The sequence below is a fragment of the Pararge aegeria genome, chromosome 6, assembly GCF_905163445.1.
Source record: "Pararge aegeria chromosome 6, ilParAegt1.1, whole genome shotgun sequence".
Taxonomy (NCBI): Eukaryota; Metazoa; Arthropoda; class Insecta; order Lepidoptera; family Nymphalidae; genus Pararge; species Pararge aegeria.
In genome coordinates, this window is record NC_053185.1 from 3,839,170 (window position 1) to 3,855,814 (window position 16,645).

The 16,645-nt window shown below is 35.6% G+C and overlaps 3 protein-coding genes across 13 annotated transcripts in view; 2 read left to right on the forward strand and 1 right to left on the reverse strand.

Annotated features, from left to right (window-relative positions):
* Positions 1 to 1,255, forward strand: part of LOC120624524 — a 31,191-nt gene extending 29,936 nt beyond the window's left edge. Inside the window, exon 5 of the mRNA XM_039891122.1 lies at positions 629 to 1,255. Within this exon, the coding sequence (XP_039747056.1) occupies positions 629 to 1,094 (466 nt within the window). The 3' untranslated portion in view covers positions 1,095 to 1,255. The remainder of the gene's footprint in view (positions 1 to 628) is intronic.
* A 2,737-nt stretch (positions 1,256 to 3,992) lies between these two features.
* LOC120624464 (THO complex subunit 6) lies at positions 3,993 to 7,395 on the reverse strand. Its single transcript, XM_039891025.1, has 5 exons — positions 7,146 to 7,395; positions 6,440 to 6,627; positions 5,622 to 5,823; positions 5,097 to 5,259; positions 3,993 to 4,341 (listed from the first exon to the last, which is right to left on the reverse strand). Exons 1-5 carry the CDS (start codon positions 7,247 to 7,249, stop codon positions 4,021 to 4,023), a joined length of 978 nt encoding a protein of 325 aa, XP_039746959.1. The 5' UTR covers positions 7,250 to 7,395; the 3' UTR covers positions 3,993 to 4,020.
* An 800-nt stretch (positions 7,396 to 8,195) lies between these two features.
* Positions 8,196 to 16,645, forward strand: part of LOC120624764 (serine/arginine repetitive matrix protein 2) — a 36,618-nt gene continuing 28,168 nt past the window's right edge. For all 11 annotated transcript variants that reach the window (XM_039891481.1, XM_039891482.1, XM_039891484.1 and 8 more), the window contains exons 1-3: positions 8,196 to 8,296; positions 8,482 to 8,736; positions 13,932 to 14,039. In XM_039891481.1, the coding sequence (XP_039747415.1) occupies positions 8,498 to 8,736; positions 13,932 to 14,039 (347 nt within the window). In that variant the 5' untranslated portion in view covers positions 8,196 to 8,296; positions 8,482 to 8,497. The remainder of the gene's footprint in view (positions 8,297 to 8,481; positions 8,737 to 13,931; positions 14,040 to 16,645) is intronic.

The following is a 16,645-nucleotide window of genomic DNA, read 5'->3' on the forward strand; positions in this document are numbered from 1 at the left end:
CACATCATGTTCCAGTTGTGGGAATCAATATATATATAGCGGTTAGTCCCTTTATTCATTTAGCAATTGATAGTTATTATTTTACCTCTAATGTGTATTGTGGGCTGATTCCGCGGGTGTGTAGTGAGACGTACGCGGGAAGTCTTCTCTGTTTTTGGACACAATGCACTAATGGATACTGAGGATTCTGTATATTCTTAATTCTGTCTTTTATCTTTTATCTATATGCGGGAGTTTAGGTATATTCACCACTTACCTTCGCAGAACAGTAATTAGCAATTAATTAATTTAACAAAAAATATACATTTATGTTAGCATAAAAGTATATTTATAAAATATGTAGTCAGTATGTATGTTTTCATATGTTATGACGTAACAAAAACCCAATCGGGTTTATCCGTACACCGGTATTCATCGTTCAGCGCTCGGAATAATAAGAAGGTAAAGTATTTTAAAGCTACATACAAAATATGACGGGTAGTTCTAAAAAAAAATATAAAAAATAATGATCGCGTTTCAACCAGTAATAAATAATAATCTCACAGATGAATATTTGCAGCTTACGTTTTGAAACATACTGATGGCTCGAAAATAGGTAACTGCAGTTTTATAAATTCAACTTTTACAGGTCATCCCTTCAAAAGAAAACACCTTGCTGGGAAAGCAGTACAGATATCTACCCGCGGCCCTGCAGTAACCTCACAGACAGCGAAAAAGAGCATCTACGAGGCAGGACTCGATCGGAAAGCCGGCACCGTCCGAGAACTAGACAAACCAAAACAACCTGCGCAGAAAAGGACTTTGATAGCCTGTATTTAAAAACTAAATCCGTTTGCTCGAATCTTGATAGTGGATATAAAGATAGTTCGGTCGACTTTAAACCGAAGTTGCAAAGACAGACTCTGTTGGTTGTGAATTGTGATTATAATGGTAGTTTTTTAAATAGAACGTTGTCGGTGAAAAAGGGTGAAGTGGTCGTGCTAATACAGGGCGGGGGAGAGACTGATGTGGACTTGGAATGGTTTTATGTGAGACGGAAGGACGGAAACCAGGGATTTATTCCGGCAGCTATTGCTGGGCATGGGTATATTTGAATTACTTAAGACTGTTTCTCATTTCAAAACTTTTTGTGTTATCACAGTAAATTAATAAATGCTGTACGGGAACACACGTGCGTAACAGAACACTCACACAGATGCAAACCTTTACTAGGCCCCAAAGCTATTATATACAAAGTGTAAATGAAAACCGAAATAATACATTTAGATTTAGAGGTACATAATGTGCTGTCTCTGAGACTTATCTGTGAAACCGAAAACAAAATAGTTTTTGAGTAAACCACTGCTATAGTTTTTACTGAAAAAAATCAGATACAGCCCTAACATCACATGCAAAATTATAATCATGTGACCCACTTTATTAGGTGCGTGTCGATCTTTTCCCCCAATAGGGTTGGCATAAGTTAGAATGTTTTGAATTAGTTTGCATGTGAAAATAAATATACTTTTGATTAAATATTTTTACAGGGTGACTCCTTATGAAATATACTAATGCATCTTTCAATATTAATTCTTAATTCTGTTACACGTTTCATAACACTAGCGGTCCCTGACGACTTTGTCCGCTTATAAGTCAACCTTAGAATAGAATAGCTGTCGCAGACTTTTCGTTAGAACTTATAAAGAGGAACAACTTTGTCATACATGGTTTTATTAAAACTTTAACAGTTCACGCAGCGCAGGCAGCGAAAGCTCTCAAAAGGAAGAAAACCCCCGATTTTGCAACATTCTTCAGTGGTGCTATGCTCCTATTGGTCTTAGCGTGATGATATATAGCCTATAGTCTTCCTCGATGCTTCCTGAGATCATCGCGTTCAAGTAAACCAACAAACTAAAAGACAAGACAACAACAGACAAACCAACAGTTAGAGCAAAGATCCTGGAAGGTCGAGGTGCATCCGCTGAAGCGGACCTCATTACAAGATTACAAACCAACAAACTAACTCTTCAGCCTCATTGGTATAAGAGTATAAGATTTACCGTGTCGAGACGAGCGATCGTCTGCTGTAGTGGTGTGGGTAGGGGCTAGGACGCGTGGAGTATAAGTATCTACCTAATTATTTAACAGTCGGGTCTAGTTATTTAACAGTGTGGTTTTATTCATAGAAGTTGTATACAAATACAAGGATTGAATTAAAATAGACGAAACTGCAAATTTACTCTTATTGTTGTTATGTACCTACCACCTATGTATAGGTTATCTTTGGGGGCCTAGGTACAGTATTTAATATTGGACTCAAATTAAATGATTAGCTATAGTCCAATAAAGAGTTATGTCGCTAAGATGTAGATATATCCTTGTTAAAAAATGGAACCAACAACACGGTAAATCCTATCAGACGAAAGAAAACCTTCAAAATTGGTGCCGATTTGAAGCTGTGACACTGCCTAAAAGAAATCGCGTATGCATTTATTATCTTCGTTAACTTTTTTGTTTAATTTGTAGATAATTATAATAAGTACATTAAGTATAAATAAAATGTTGTTAAAATCCATAACTTATTTAATTATTTATTGCTAATACCTTATTTTCTCTATGGTCTCTCTAGTACGTCCCTCATAATATTAATAACCAATCACCCTAAGTTATTTCACATTGGGCACACATTTCCTTTATCACCGTAGCAGAGAAATATAAAACTAAAACCCTACCGCGCCATTTCCAGACGGGTTGGTGGTCATAAGCAACGATCTCAGACCTTAGGCCATAGCTATTATATTTTGGTGTTAGCTTATAATAAGCGGGAATGGAATTTTAACGTTGTTTCCGAGGCAGACGGCGATTCTAGTAAACCGATCGGTTTACTAGAATCAGACCAATCTGTAGTCGTTTGCGAAAGAAGTCCTTGATAGGGTGGAGTATGTAGCGGTCTCCACATTAACCTAACTAGATGGCGCCACAAAGATTCTGCATCGCGCTAACGAAGTTGTCACTAAAAATTATCATATATGCAACCTACAATTAGTCCCCGAGCACAAGATTTTATTGGGCTTAGTTTGAACTAGGAGGTGGAGCTCGACTTCACTTTCGAGGGGCCGAGTTCGAATCTCAGCACGCACCTCTAACTTTTTTAAGTAATGTGCGTTTTAGGTAATTCAACTATCACTTGCTTCAACGGTGAAGGAAAATATCGTGAGGAAACCTGCATGCCTGGGAGTTCTACATAATGTTCTCTAAGGTGTCTCTAAGGTATCCCACTGCCTTAACCTCTTCTCATTGTGGGAGGAGATCCGTGTCCTAAGAGTTCCAGTAATGGGTCGATATGATGATGTCAATCGAGCAACCAATAGCCCATTGCTGGACTAAAGGCGTCACTCAGTGGGAGGGTTTGGCCATAATCACCACGCGCTGGATAGACGGTTTGGTGACCGCAGTTGATGGTACTAACAAACAGATACACTTTACCGTTTCAAGAGTACTCATGAAGTAGGCCCACTAAAATAAATATTTTTAAAACCATACTAATATTTTTCATGCGAAAGTTCGTCTGTTTGTTTGTTACCTGTGTTGATACAAATACTGGTCCGATTTTAATGAAAATTGGCTTAAAGTCATATTTCAAATATGTAATCAATCAATCAATTTCAAAAAACTGTATGCAATACGCAAACACTCAAGGATATCAAATAAGAATCTTCTTTGTCGCCATTTAAATATCACAGACAATATATTTAGTGATTTAGTTCTCCGGTGCGGTGTCGCGTTGAAAACGATTAGGGTATGACTACCATACTCCCTAGCAGGTTACCCGCTACAATCTTAGACTGCATCATCACTCAAGGGCTACAAGTAGTAGAATAAAAAATAATACATAAATGTGCAAAATATAAAAATTACACAGTTTATATCAGAAGGGTTCAACATTAAAATCTTCTTTGTCGCGATTAAAATATCACAGACAAAATATAAATGTGCAAAAATAATAACTACAGTTTATATAAAAAACGGTTTTATTTCCAGTTATCTAAAATGCAAAACTTGATCTCTATAATTAAACGTAGTGCACAGATCAATCTCCGGACTAGAGCCGGCGATAGACAAAACTTTGCGCGGGTTTGTCCTCAACACCGCGGAATACACTGTGGTCGCCGACACTGGTAGCTCGACTCTGATGTCGCCGGAGTAGCTCAGTTGATACAAATGTTTGGATACGCCGCCAGCGAATACGCAATCGTCGTGGAAGAATGCCACATGGATGCCGTTGTCCGGGAGGTCGAACACCGTGACGACGTCGAGGGAGCGTAAATGCCAAAGAGATAGTCTAGGACCTCCGCCACAGATCTAGAAAGAACAGTATATTTTTAGTCGTTGACGCTTTTGGTTAACTGCAAATTCACCTTACCGTACCTTCTATCAGTGGCGTCATACAGGGTATGCAGAGGATATTAAATGGAGAAAATCTCCCGTACTTGTTAAAAAAAACTTAGTAGGCATTTTAAGAGTTATAAAAAGCCTACCGGTAAGTTTTCATAACTCGTACCAGACATTTTCTTCATTTTGTATTATTTGCATACCTTCTATGCACGTCACTGCCTTCAATTCGTTCACATATATACCATAGCGAGAGCTAAGCTTAAAAATATAAAGATCAAGACATTAAAGTGAGAAAACTAAGATTAATAAGTAAATAATAAATATAATGTGTAAGCTTGTTTTATGTATCCCAAATAACTGATGAATATTTTCATCAGTTATTTGGAACCATTATAATAGCCGGCAATATAAATTTTACTTTAGAGTTATTGTTTCGATACTGTACGATTAAGATCTATGGTTTTTATGTAATTTAAAAAAATATTTGGCTTAAATTCAAAATTTCTTTATTCATGTAGGCCTATCACTGGCACTTATGAAAAGTTCATCCATATAATATTTTTACATAATTGTCGCCAACTTAAACCTAAAGCTACGAGGGTTTCAAACGCGCCCTGGTTTAAGAAGAGTCCACAACAAACTTAGCCGGGTATTTTTTTTTTGTTATCACCATCTCACAGTAAATTTATATTAAGCTATGAAATTAAAACAAAAATACTGACAATCCAATCGTTTCCGAGCGCAGCTGCACCAACCCACTTGCCAATATCATGTCGCTGTACTTTGCTGTTCCTGTGAGGTTCTATTTTGTTGTGTGACTTCTTGGTCCGCGTGTCCCAGAGCAAAACCAATCCATCTTCACCAGACGAGATTATCTGTTTACCACTAGAACACAATAGTTTTATTTACTCATCTGCAAACTTCATAGAACTCTGGGACCAACAGTCCACTCCAACCATTTCATACTTCAGAGGTTCCAAAACATAGTCCTTAGGGCAATCTCTGGTGCACCTTGGTTTGCACGCAATAAAGAAATTCAGAAATATTTGGTAATACCAAAGAGGAAGTGAACAAATACTCAGGCTCAAGAAACATTCTAATAGCTTCACCTATCTTTCCATAACTGAACACAGAGATAGCTCACATCCGGGAAACAGACATAGGATACTTTTTATCCAGGGAAAATAAAGTGTTCATTGTATTTTACGTCTTATTACACTACAGCTTAAGAAACAATAATTACTCACTTCCCATGTACACAATGCACAAAATCAGAGTGTCCTTCATATGAATTGACAAGTCGACCATCTTCTAAATTATGAACATAAATTTTATTGTCACCACAACCAGCATATATTTTCTCCTCGTCTTCGGAGCACCATAAACTATTGATATCACAATTTTCAAAAAGAGATCTTGGTCGTATTGTTATATTCCATGCTGGCTTACCTGTTGAAGTAAAAACAGATTGATATAAGGATAAAAAAGTGAAAGTATGATAGCTTATTTTTCTTCAATCACATCTTTAGGCCAGAGTATTTTATTTATACCCAGAGTATATACATTATGGAGCAACTAGTAGATATAAATTTCAATTAAATCAACCTGATAAACCCTTTTGATGCCTTGGAGTTAGCTGGACAAGAGAGTGCTAAGTGTTTATATGCCTTAGTTTCCAGTCACCAGAAATGTCTGAATATCAGACAAAAATACTGCATTGCTTTCAAGTTAGGGATATATAAATAGTGGGTAGGATTTACTTTCAGGGGGCAAATTTGAATCTCAGCAAGCACCTCTAACTTTTTTAAGTTATCTGTGTTTTAAGCAATTAAAATATCACTTTCTTCAACTGTGAAGGAAAACATCATGAGGAAACCTGCAGAATTCGCCATAATGTTCTCAAAGGTGTGTGAAGTCCACCAATCTGCACTGGGCCAGTGTGGTGGACTAAGGCTTTAAGCCCATCTCATTGTAGGAGACCTGTGCCCTGTGGTGGGCTGGTAATGGGTTGATATGATGATGATGATATAAGTTGAAAAGCAGGAAATATTGAAAAGTAACATACCCAATTTTGAGTGTCCTAGAGATTTCCAGTCCCATCCCAATATTTGATTTACTGTACCAACCACCAGGAATTTCTTTGTGCTTACTAAACTACATACTTGACTGCCAGACTCAAGTGTATGTATGTGTTTAGGCTTATTAAATTCAGAGGTGAGTAGTTCAATTACTGGATTGAATATGTTATCCAGACTGTAAAAAAAAATGTGTAAAACATGTAAAGGTGGTAATAAAATTAAACATTGATATTATTTATGCTTAAATAATATCAATGTTTAATTGATATAGAAATAAAATATAGAAATAATATCAATATTTAATTGATGGAGAAAATGCTTAAATAATATGGTGGTTCTTTGTTTGTAGGTAGGTAACCAACCACTCCTTCAACAAGACAAAACAAAATTCAGAAATAAAATTTTGTCAAATTGTTCTTGCAGAGAAAAAAATCTTTTTTATTTTTAGCAAATTTATAAATTTTCAAATGTTTTATACATAAATCTTGCATAGCTGGCTACTTAGTAATATAATTTGCACTTTGTAATATATAAAAAAAAATTCAATAAATGCCAAAATTTAAGACAGCCTGCCTTGTATTATGTATTTAATTGAGATGTAAAAAGGGTGACCCCCCTTTTTTATTGATATCTGGGATTCATTAAGACCATACAATATGAGAAAATAATCCTAGAAAAATCTAAAATTCTTACTCAAAAACAGCCAATTGGCCATAAATATTGCCGGCTACCAAATATTTCCCACAAGGTGAAAGCGTCTGAGAAAGAACAGTGTTGTATATAATCTTGTCCAGCATTTTGTGAATTAACCAACAAAAGGTACAAAATTTGAGGTTTATTTATTCTTTAAATTTACAGATACAAGACCTATGTCCTATATTAAACACAAACATAACCTCTAAGTAAATAGGTCTTAGATAGTATATCATTAATTATGTCTCAGAGCAAACAAAACACTTCTGAAACCATACTCTAAAAAAACTAGGTCCTTTGTCTGAGAACTCTTCACTACTATGTTGTCTGTGGTTACTATTGACGATGATTGAAGAGCGAATCTATGATATCTCAGATAAAGGACATAATATAGTTTACCCATTTAATATTCAGTTAAAATAATGGGCAAATGGATAATTAAAATAGTCGAATTTCGATTTACTTTTAATATTTGTAATAAAAGAAAACAAACATTTAATTTCTGTTCTCTATCTATCTCTATTTCAATAAAAAATAGAATTATGTATTCAATCATAATCATTTAATTCACTTATTTGTAAACTGCTAATTAATATAGCCAAATTGGCATACGATTTTCAAAATCGGTTGAGTATGTAGATCTAGAGATAAAGTACCCACGATAGTGTCACAAACTTACAAACTCTACCTTTTTATAATTTTAGTATAGAGAACGTTTGCCAAGATTTATTTTTTCCCTCAAAATAAGGACATAAGTTTTTCTGGCAGCACCTAACGCCCGAGTGAAAGAAACTATAGTAGCCCTGAGTAGCCGTGAGTACAGTGGTCCTGGTTAGTACATCACACACATCACCATACCCCCGATGTCTTGAAGCCCTGGGGCTCTTCTCATGGCGAACTGTCGCGCTCACCCCACTCCCCCGGTGACGCCGCCGTAGCAATCCCTCAGCATTCAAGATCATAGATAATACACTAACGCTTGAGCATAGATACAGGACCTATAGAGACTAGAGAGTTTAATAAACGTCAGAGGTTATATTTTGTTTTATCTGTACGGAAAGCAAGGAAAAAAAAATCAAAAAATCAAAACCTCAACCAAGATGGACGTATTTTTCGTGAAATAAAATAACATTTTGAGAGTCTTGATTTAGGTAAGGTGATATGAAGTTTGACCTAGTTTAAAAGCTTAAAGCGCACGAGGATACAAATCTGGCTTGAAAGTGGATTCATTGTCTGCAAACTATTTTTGCTTACGTATCAAATTGCAAGCGATGGAGAAAAATTTGTATTAGTGACTTACATAGTGAATTTAACCTGTTTTTCTTATTTTAAATAGGAGTTAGGTCTTCAAAATGTACAATGGGATTGGTTTAACAACGCCAAGGGGCTCCGGGACGAATGGTTATGTGCAAAGGAACTGGGCTTCTGTTCGAAAAACCAAAGATTCTGTGAACTATAGAACTGAAGATGAGATCGCGAAATTAGATTCCGCGTCAAATAAACAACCCAACCAGGATATTCTCGATCACGAAAGAAAGAGGAAGATCGAAGTGAAATGTGCAGAGTTAGAGGATACACTGGAAGAGCAAGGGTGAGTCAGATTATAAATCTATAGTTTAATAAATAGTTAGTTTATTTTAGCTTTTGTATTTTACCATAAAGATATTAAGTTTCTTTTTATGAAGTAATCTCTGTTACTTCTGAAAAGATAGAATGGGCCATACATTTCTGCAATAATTAATGTGGGGACACTTTGGGGGGTAACTCTGATAAATATAAAGTCATTGCATGTGTAATAAAGCTTTATTTATTCAATCGAAATTTACTTAAATTATGTTCCTTACAAACTACTTGTGCTAGTACTTGGTTAGTGTGATTTTTAAATAAATAAGATAGTGTTAGTCTGTTATTCCTAGTTCTAGATGTCATAACCATGCTATGTGATCTATCTAGAACTGGGAATGGCCGCAAGCTAAGTCAACACTTTTCTATCGTGGGCAGTTTTCATCTACTCTTTCTCTGCTATTTGGATTATATTATCATGGTCCTACTTATTTTGTTAGTATTGTTGTACATCACTAATTGTCATAGCTCCTGGTGCAAGATAAGGAGCTATAACCAGACATTGGGCAGTTAAACTGATTATTACATTAGTTATGCAATATATCAGCTCTTTTTTAATCAGAGACTGCTAATTAGAGACTTATCTCTAGCTACTGTATCAGCTTTTTAATTCCTGACTCCTTGACTGCAATCTTGGGTTGGTTTTTATATTATGCGCCACGAATTTTATTAAAATGAGACATGCATTCGATAGACGACAGTCACTTTTCCAAACAAACAGCTTTTCTTTTTCTGAACAAATGCATAGTTTTTGAGAAAATAACAATGAAAATAAAAAAAAATTGAGGTTAGTTTAATTTTAACCTGTCAAAAAGGTATATGTCACTGGATAATAATTACCATATAGGTCAAAATGCATTTCAAAAACTAGGTTAGGTTAGGTTAGAACATTATTGAACCACTCAGAGCCGAGCGGAGCGAAGAGTTCCCTATAGTCTATAGTAGTAAAGGATAAACATAACCTCAAATTGTATGAGTTATAAATATGTATTTTTTTTCAAAAAATAGACATTTCCTCCAAAGAAAGGGTACCAGTGGAGTAGGGTGGCACCCCCCAACAACCCCCCGACCTCTCCCCCCTCAAATTCAGGGTGCACGATTTAAAAAGTTTACCACAATCTTTCCTGATGGTAAGCAGCCCTGTTAGAGGTTTGAGAGATGTATTATTACCCCTAATTGCTTTCTATTCAGTATACACTGGAATGCTAAATCTTTGTTGGTAGGGCATTGACTAGCCAAAGCCTGCAGAAACTGTGCCAGTGAAACTACAAGAATTATAAATTCCCAAACTGCCAGCTGCTGGTGATCAAACCTGAATTCAGACACTTACCACTGCACCAGCAGGGCTAGCACAGGCAGGATCCAAAAATTATATCAACCTGACACAAAGGACTTAAATAACATGTCCATTGTCCACCTGTTAAAGCCCATAAAATAGAAAAAGTTACCCCCGTTTATACACATATATTATTTGGATATTATGCGCCAGTGCTCTGAGAGTTGATAATGCTGGGAGAAGATACAATTTTATCCATTCTCGGGAAGATAATTGTCTCCTGTCCATGCTAGCTGTGCAGAGGGTGTCTAGAAACTCGGTCAATGTTAGAAAGGTTTTTTCCTCTAATATTTTATGCTGAACAGCCATAGAAATGTATGTCCCATTAAAAACATAACATATGTTCAAAGTTAGAGCCAAGTTCTATATGAACCATATGGGTGGTTGTCAAATTTGCTGATAAAAGAATTGAGCACCTGAACAGACCTTGATAGAGCTATGTGGTATTTTATAAGTTACTCAACATAGCCTTGTCATTAGAATGTGTAGATCTAGAAGTAATAGAGCTTTTTGTCACAGAGCTTGTCTTGGGAAGAACTACCGCCATAATAATAAATAAATAAATATACTACGACAATACACACATCGCCAAATAGCCCCAAAGTAAGCGTAGCTTGTTTTATGGGTACTAAGATGCCTGATGAATATTTTTATGAATTTTATAGATAAAAATATCAATCATCAATAATACATATAAACACCCAGACACTGAAAAACATTCATGCTCATCACACAAACATTTTCTAGTTGTGGGAAACGTACCCACGGCCGCTCAGAAAGCAGGGTCGCTGCAAACTGCGCCAATCGGCCATGTTTAGCACATGAGGTTTAATACCTACGCCTAAGGTTAATGGACACAGGGCGGCACATGTGATGATTTGAGGCATGTGTTACTCTGTTTATAGGCGATGGATTTCCACTTACCAATTAACTATATAGAAATAAAATGAAAAAATACAGGATCTTTGGATAGAAAATAAGGGTCAATTAAATTCTCCTGTCAAGTTGGCAGTTTAAGGTTACCCCGTGCACCCGCTCGGTGCTCTTTTTACGTATATACGTCAATACCAATGAATCGGTGCCACTTTATTTGTTCAATGACCCATAAAGTGTCGTGAGCGCAAAGACAAAACGCGATACAGATTTACGATCATTGTTATAATTTTAATTGCACCTTGCGTTATTAACATACGCGACACGTGTCGCTAAGTATCGATTTTATCAAAAACCGACTAAGCGCAATTCAAAATTCTCGCTCCGAGGGTCCCGCAACATGGAAGGAAATGTGAATATTTTGTTAAATTTTTCTGCCGCCTGAAAAACACACACGAATAAAACGGTTATAACGGTTTGTGATAAATAAATAAATTTAGCCATTTAAATAGCTGTAAAATAATAATTGCATTTTACAAGAAAGTTTAAATTTTTAAAATGATCGTTGTGATTGACTTTAATATCCATATACTTACATACCATACTATACCTATGGTCAAACAGCAAAAACGATCTTGACAAAATTGTATGCGGCTAGCTTGCATCCACAGGATACTTTACATATGGCCCTGTGAAATAAACGGTTTCCGTGTGATAAAAAAAACTGAAACGCGTACAAAACCACGAGCAAAACTCCCTAAAACAACCCAGTCGCTATAAGACTGTCAACAGATATGTAATAATTACGGCATCAGTGGCACGAAAACAGGCCTAATTAGCATGTTTAATTGGCAAAGCACTCAGGCTGGGATAGGCATGGTGACTAATTTTGATAAACTGCCTTATGATGTTTGGAAGTCAATTATCAAAGCTTTTGTTGATATAAATTACAAATAAAGCTCGCCGGGTGCTATAGCAGTAGTTCCTTGTCTTTGTGCCATGGCTAAAGATTATTCGTTTCGTATTGTTATAAAAAAAACATAGCAACAGATAAATTGAAATCACAAAATAGAGATTGACATAATTCAAGAAAATTGTTTATAAAGACGTGACGTCATAATTGACTAAATTGTGCAGTTTTATTTATTGATATAAATACCAATCTTACTTCGTTATATTATATATACAAAATCATCGAATATAAAAAACATTAATTATATATATCATTAGATAAATACAATATTTTACCGATTCTTTGTTAATGTATGTATGCCTATTGTTGGAAAATTTTGAGTCCAAATCCTCTGACTGTCGACCGGACTGACAGAAAAAACTGGTATCCTATAGGGTGTCGTTTTTCCACTATAATATGGAACACTATAAAATACCCTTTTAATATTCATACAAAATCTGCCACCCCTTAGTCCATAGCTGCTCTCCACCCTCCTAGCCGCCCTCTTGTAGGGGCAGTAGCCCTTGCGCACGAGTTTAATCAATAACTCAGTACATAGTTAGAGGCCCTTATAAAATTTTTCAACGCATTCAGTTCACCGACGCACGCCGGCCGGGTCTTATCGCACATTTTATTGTTTTCTAAAAGTAATTCCGTGATTACAACACCGTGTCATGCATTGGTAGGTTTAGTTCACACTTGTAATTGTATGCTTTTAATACAAATGTTCAAAAAATTAGTGTAATGTTTCTTGTAAAATAGTGTCGATGTTTTGTGTAAAAAACATACGGTGGTTAGATCTCGGCCTCACTTTCTTCTCCCTTCATTTCCATCCTTCTTCCTCAAACTTTTCGGTGCGTTTTAACTTGAGCAATAAATATCACTTACTTTAACGGTAAAGAAAAACATCGTGAGGAAACTAGCATGACAGAAAAGTTTCTCTATAATGTTTCTTAATGGAGATCATGCCCTTTAGTGGGCTGATAATGATGATTATAAATGTTTACTGGCTTAATGTTATATCTTCTCGAGTCGAGAGAGACACTGGCTATAGTTTTTCTTGCATAAAATTAAGGTTTAGTATAACTGCCATACCCAATGCCCTCCGCTACCACTTTTGACTGCACTAATCTGAATCACTTAGGTAGGTACCATCAGGTGGTATTGCAAGGGGGTTGTAGGAAAAAAAAGATACATATCTAAAAATGCGTACAATGTGGTTGTGCGAATAACGTACGGGTGAAGGTATCTATTACGAACCTTATGGTAAGATCATTGTAATGAGTTATGGTTATGGTCAAATCATGTTGTTGGAAAAGAGCAATCTGCTCTGAGCTCTGAATCTGCTGAGTTTCTTGCCGGCTCTTCTCAGTGGAACTCTACCACCGGTTGGTAGAGTCACTACAAACAGACTGACTTGATGTTTCAAAAGTGCTTATAAATTAGGCCTACTTGAGTGAATTATAAAATGTAGATCTGCCATTATGAAGAGCATGAGGTACATAATTTTTTTCATTGTTATGAAGTGATGGTGAGTTAACTTTCAAACAGCTACGAGAGTTCCGAACGCGGTCTGAGAAGCAGTCTAATGAAAAATTGTAAAGAAGCCCACGTAAGAAAACGTGTTTCAATCAAAGCTTACTATGTGAAGGCTGATCTTAAGGGATTATCAATATCGGCAGTCGAAATTAAAAGTTGTTTGCTCGTTGGTTTCTCTAACAAAAGAAACTCGGCTAGAAAACTCTTGCAATTCAGACTTAAATAGCAGTGTACATGCTACCTAAGTGGCCACCGGGCCTTAAGTTCTATGCGAGTCGACCGCTCACTATTTATTTTGAGATTCGACTATACGAACGCGTTTTATGCATACTGTCACTTGACGCACAGCACGAAACACTTCGGCATAACAATTTAAAATGAATTTATTGGTTTTGTTTCTACAACTTTAAAAGCAAAATCGACTTTAATCAATGATGAGTGTGTCTTTGGTGTGGTTGCGCAGGTTGCCGAAGGAGGAGATAGCTGCCCGCGTTGCGGCGTTCAGAGCGAAGCTGTCAGAAACAGGCGGTGCTGACAAGGATGTGCCCAGAGACGAGTTCGGGAGAGTGGCGTAAGTAGTATTTTTTTTTAATATCGTTGCGTATTCTGAGCAAATGTTCTGTATTTAAAATGTTTATGAATAAAGAACTTTAAAAGTGAAACTTGTTAAGCGGTGATTTGAAAGATATTATTTGTATCCGTTATTGAGGGTCAAAATTCGAGGAGGCGTGCCTTTTAGAAAAAAATTGTTGCAAGAGAAATAAAAAAACATGAGAGCAAATTCTGTTGTACACAAATAGCTCAAGTGAACTAAATTGAACCGTCTGTAGAGAACGAATCATGAAACTAACTTGTACGAAAGAATTTTAAAATATAAGTAATTTAGCAACATAAAAAACAGTAGGTTCTTAATTCAACAAAAGGCTTTGTTATGAACGTTATATTACTATTATTCGCCGTAGTTATATTTTGTTCAAATAACTAAGTAAAATTCTCTTTTTGATTGGTTTCTATTTAAATATGTTTTTTGTTCTGTTTAAAATCACATTTGTTATTTACATTTTCTCTTATTAATATTGTGCAATCGTACAGAAACAAGCGTAAAAACAATTATCTTAACGGGCAATTATTGCCGGAAAATCGATTCGCTTGCCCAGTGAAAACGTAATCAAAAAGATTTATATCTCTACCTACACTGTCTTATACTTTGTTTATCACAATATATAAAGATAATTAATCACCATCATTAGTCTTTTAACTTTCCAATGCTCGGCACAGGCTTCCTCTCATAGGATATTTCCGGAAGGGATGCGTAAACGCATTTCCCAGCGCGAAAAAAATAAATAAAAAAAATTCGTCCTCTCATAGTAGACAGGGTTTTGAGGATAGCCCCAACACGCTTCTCCAATGCAGGTTGATCATCTTCATCTTAACCGAACTACGCCCACTATAAGACAGGTCTTTTGTAAGAATACACGCTACAGTTTTTTTGTGCTTGTGTCCAGCATCTCCTTGCAATTCGTTTTATGTTTTCTGTCTACCCTGTGAAAGAGGCCTACTAACGCTGCGTTTTATTTAACTATTTACTTTTATAATATGCGCGTACGCACTAATATTTATGTATCTTTTCGAGTCAAAACATCTATTGGAAGTAAATATGACTCGTATTACATGCCTTATTTAACATTGATATTATACATCTTCTGTGTTTATATTCTGTGGTGGTTTTATAATTAAAGATAAATAGTAAATTTGTAAATAGTACTTACGTACGTTGTCTTGTAAAAGCCAACTTTCTTTCTTTCATATTTAAAGTTTGAACTGATTCAAAAAATAAAAACACTAAATGTGAGCAAACTATTTACCATATTAGCTCAGACAAAAGTTTGTTTATGGTTATATTTTACAAGTTTTGGTTCAAGGTTTCACAGTTATATAATATATAGTGCCCCTTCCCCAAAATCCAATGAATAGTTCACATTTTAGTGATTTATTGCGTTTTATTACAGATCCCAAAATACAATTGTATCAAAAGCTTCAAAATTATTTTCGATTGTGGTTTTCTGATAATAACCATTCCACATTATCCGATCAGAGCCTGAGAACAAAATTTGGTCTAAAAAGGGTTACATTCAGTTTTAATGACAAACTATCAGACATCAAGCTGGTACTAAGAATTTAGTGGGGATCAAACCGAATTTAGTGGGACGTCGTGATCTTGAGTCGAACAAGCTCTACACTAGACTAAAGAGGTCCCCTTGGAAGAGTACCCCTTGTTAAATAAAGAAATTCCAGAATCATTTTTATTTTCGTATATTTGAGGAATGTTCCCGGAACTACTAAGTTAACGAACTTTTGGAACTTTGTAATGAAGTACGAGTATGACAGAAAATGAAAATGACCGATTTATGCTTACGTGGATGTGACATTCGTTTATATGAATACTTATATATCCTACCATAGTTAAAGCTCAATGGGTGAACTAGATAAAAGCCGTAGTACCTACATATTATGAAAGTTACATAAAAGCTTGCATTTGCATACTGAGAGAGATTAACGTGACTGTAAATGTAGATAGGAGACTTACAATGTTTATAAATAATAGAGGAGGAAAAAGCATTTTTTAAATAGTATTTGCTTTGTTATTTCTGTTACACTGTAATATGTGACTAAAGAAAACCCTCCATCACAATTCAATGGCACTTTTAAAGGAGTTTCGAGATTGTTGTCGTGTCACGTACCTTTCTAAACCCGTTTATCTATTTTAGGATATCTTACGTTATCCTAAGAGTCCTAGTTTTATCGCCATCGCGATAAAAAGTATCCCGTGTTTTACCTCGTAGTATGAACTCAAAATATGATGCCAGGATTTCAATTCATTCAGTATAGTTTCGTCGTGAAGACGTGGCAAAGATTCATAAATAAAATATTTTTTGACTTTGTCAACATCTTCATCAAATCAAAATATTTTCAATGTACGGATTTAACCTGTTCAGTTATAATATATGTATATACTATACATATAAATGAGTATAAGTAAAATGTATCTCTATATTAAAGTCCTTAATCCTAGAAAAAGTATCCCCACGTATTGATCGCATTCTCCCCCTACGCTTGGAATACAACGCGCATGGTTTTACCAGGGGTTGTATAACCTTGTTTATTTTTAATCATGAC